The 2,115-nt window shown below is 47.3% G+C and overlaps 1 protein-coding gene across 2 annotated transcripts in view; it reads right to left on the reverse strand.

Moving 5' to 3' along the window:
* gab2 (GRB2-associated binding protein 2) overlaps window positions 1-2,115 on the reverse strand; it is a 38,173-nt gene that overhangs the window by 6,105 nt on the left and 29,953 nt on the right. For both annotated transcript variants that reach the window (XM_019887331.1, XM_019887332.1), the window contains exon 3: window positions 667-907. In XM_019887331.1, the coding sequence (XP_019742890.1) occupies window positions 667-907 (241 nt within the window). The remainder of the gene's footprint in view (window positions 1-666; window positions 908-2,115) is intronic.

Consider the following 2,115-nt stretch of genomic DNA (forward strand, 5'->3'; position numbering starts at 1 on the left):
GGGGGGGTGCAGTTAGCATAGATGCTCGTGCTAACACAATGTGAGACGGACCCAGGCTCGCCCACCACTTTTAATGGTAGTAGATGTGCATTTAAGCATCAACTATGACTTTAAATAAACATAAACGCTTCATTTAGTAAAACCTTATACCGTCACGTCTTTAAAATAAACTTTAAACTAAGAACAATAGCATTGATGCTAGTGCTAACATAACATGAGAGCTATCTAGACCGGTCTACCGCTGTTTACAAAAATAGTGGCAGATGTGGGGCATTGTCGCAAATGCTAATGCTAACACAACGTGAGAGTGGTCCAGGCCGGTCGACCACAGTGGACGAATAATGCTAGATGTGCATTTAAGCAACAAATACGACTTTAAATAAACATTTACTGTTCATTTTATGAAAGATTAAACATCATGTCTTTAAATAAACTTTGTCTGAACAACATTAGCACTGATGCTAGTGCTAACGCAGCTTGAGAGGTGTCCGGACTGGTTCACCTCATCTTTATTTGATTGAATTAATAAAAATGTGGTGTGAATGTGCAAATTGAGGGTGGGGATATGGGGGGCGGGGGGCGCTGTAATCATCGTGTGTCTCCGACAGTGGAGGAAGCGCGACCAGCCTGTACGTTGACCCGGCAAACAGGAAGCGTGACCCTTACCGCACGCTCTCCGTCTTCCTGCTCATGCACTGGTGCAGGAGGAGGTAGTCCTGCGGCGCGCTGTTGGACAGGGCACTGTGGTGCGAGTGGCGCACAGGCACGTCGAAGGTGAACAACACGGGCTGGCTGGAGTGGACGGGTGCCGACAACTTGCCGCCGCCGCCGCCGATGGCGCTCAGGGGGGCCGCCGAGCCGGAATCATCTGCTCCAACGGAACGCGGCATCTGTTGCAGGCGGACATCTGCGTACAAGGACAGAGGAGGACACGTTTTTGATTGGAACACAAAAGGCTGCCCGGCCGAAGGGCGGGGCTTGCTTGTCAGTCACCGAGATTTGTGTGTCATGTCACACATGTGAGCGACGTACACAAAGGTGAGAGTGGGTGATGTTTTATTGAAGGCTCTGAGGCTTTACATGACCTTGGCGTGCATCAGTCTGCGCTTGAATCAATAGCTAAGAAGGATGCGCCTGGAGGGAGGTGACAACACAGCATCATCCAGATTTTTTTTTTCCTTTTTTATTGGGGGGAGGGGTGTGCACATGATCTGAAGCCCGCTTCGATCCTGCATAGACAAACAACCTGCTGCCTTTTTCCACCGCTGCCTTTTTCCCTGCCGTGTGACGAGCGAGATTGCTACATCAGAGCGCCGATGGGGGCGGGGAGAATACACACGGATGGGCAGGAGGCCAGAGCAAGCGGAGGAAGATGAGGAAGAGGAGGAGAAAGCAGGCAGCAAGCCAATCCATCGATCCGAGGTGCTGCATGCAACTCGAGATGAGCATGAGCAAAAAAAAAAAAAAAAAAACAAAAAACAAAAAAACTAAACCTTCCCTAAAGCTAACCTCTCAGTCACTGTAGCACAAGTGGATTTCAGTTCCAATATTTTTCTCATGCAGGGGCTGTGGAAAGTGTATCAGGTTTTTACTTGGAATAGCCCTTTAAAAAAATGCATTTAAATTAAATAAATAAATGTTGACAATTGGGTTGTAATAATACAAATATCCTATGAATTTATTTTTTCTATGTTCATTTCTAGAGCACTTTCAAACAACAGCGATGCACATGAAGCAAAAGGAAGTCAGACAACAACAAACGACAAAAGAATAAATCAATAATGAAGAGAGTAAAAAAATAAATAAAAATTCTCTCCCAACAACAATAGCATGCAAAGTGAACCTCGGCATACTGGACAATGCTGCTCAATGAGTCAGACATATCAGAGAGGTGCGACTCTGCTTGGTTTCCATGTGCAGTGGCCCCAGAGGTCAAGCTGCTCTTTTGGAACGTTCAGATGAGCCATGATGTCACACACACACACACACACACACACACACACACACACACACACACGCAATATGTGTGTGTGTGTGTGAGTGTGAGAGAGAGTGTGTTGGCGGCTGGTGGTGGGATTGGGGTGGTGAGTCAGAGTGAAGGGGGTTGGGGGGGGG

This window comes from Hippocampus comes, unplaced genomic scaffold (genome assembly GCF_001891065.2).
Source record: "Hippocampus comes isolate QL1 unplaced genomic scaffold, H_comes_QL1_v1.1 scaffold194, whole genome shotgun sequence".
Taxonomy (NCBI): domain Eukaryota; kingdom Metazoa; phylum Chordata; class Actinopteri; order Syngnathiformes; family Syngnathidae; genus Hippocampus; species Hippocampus comes.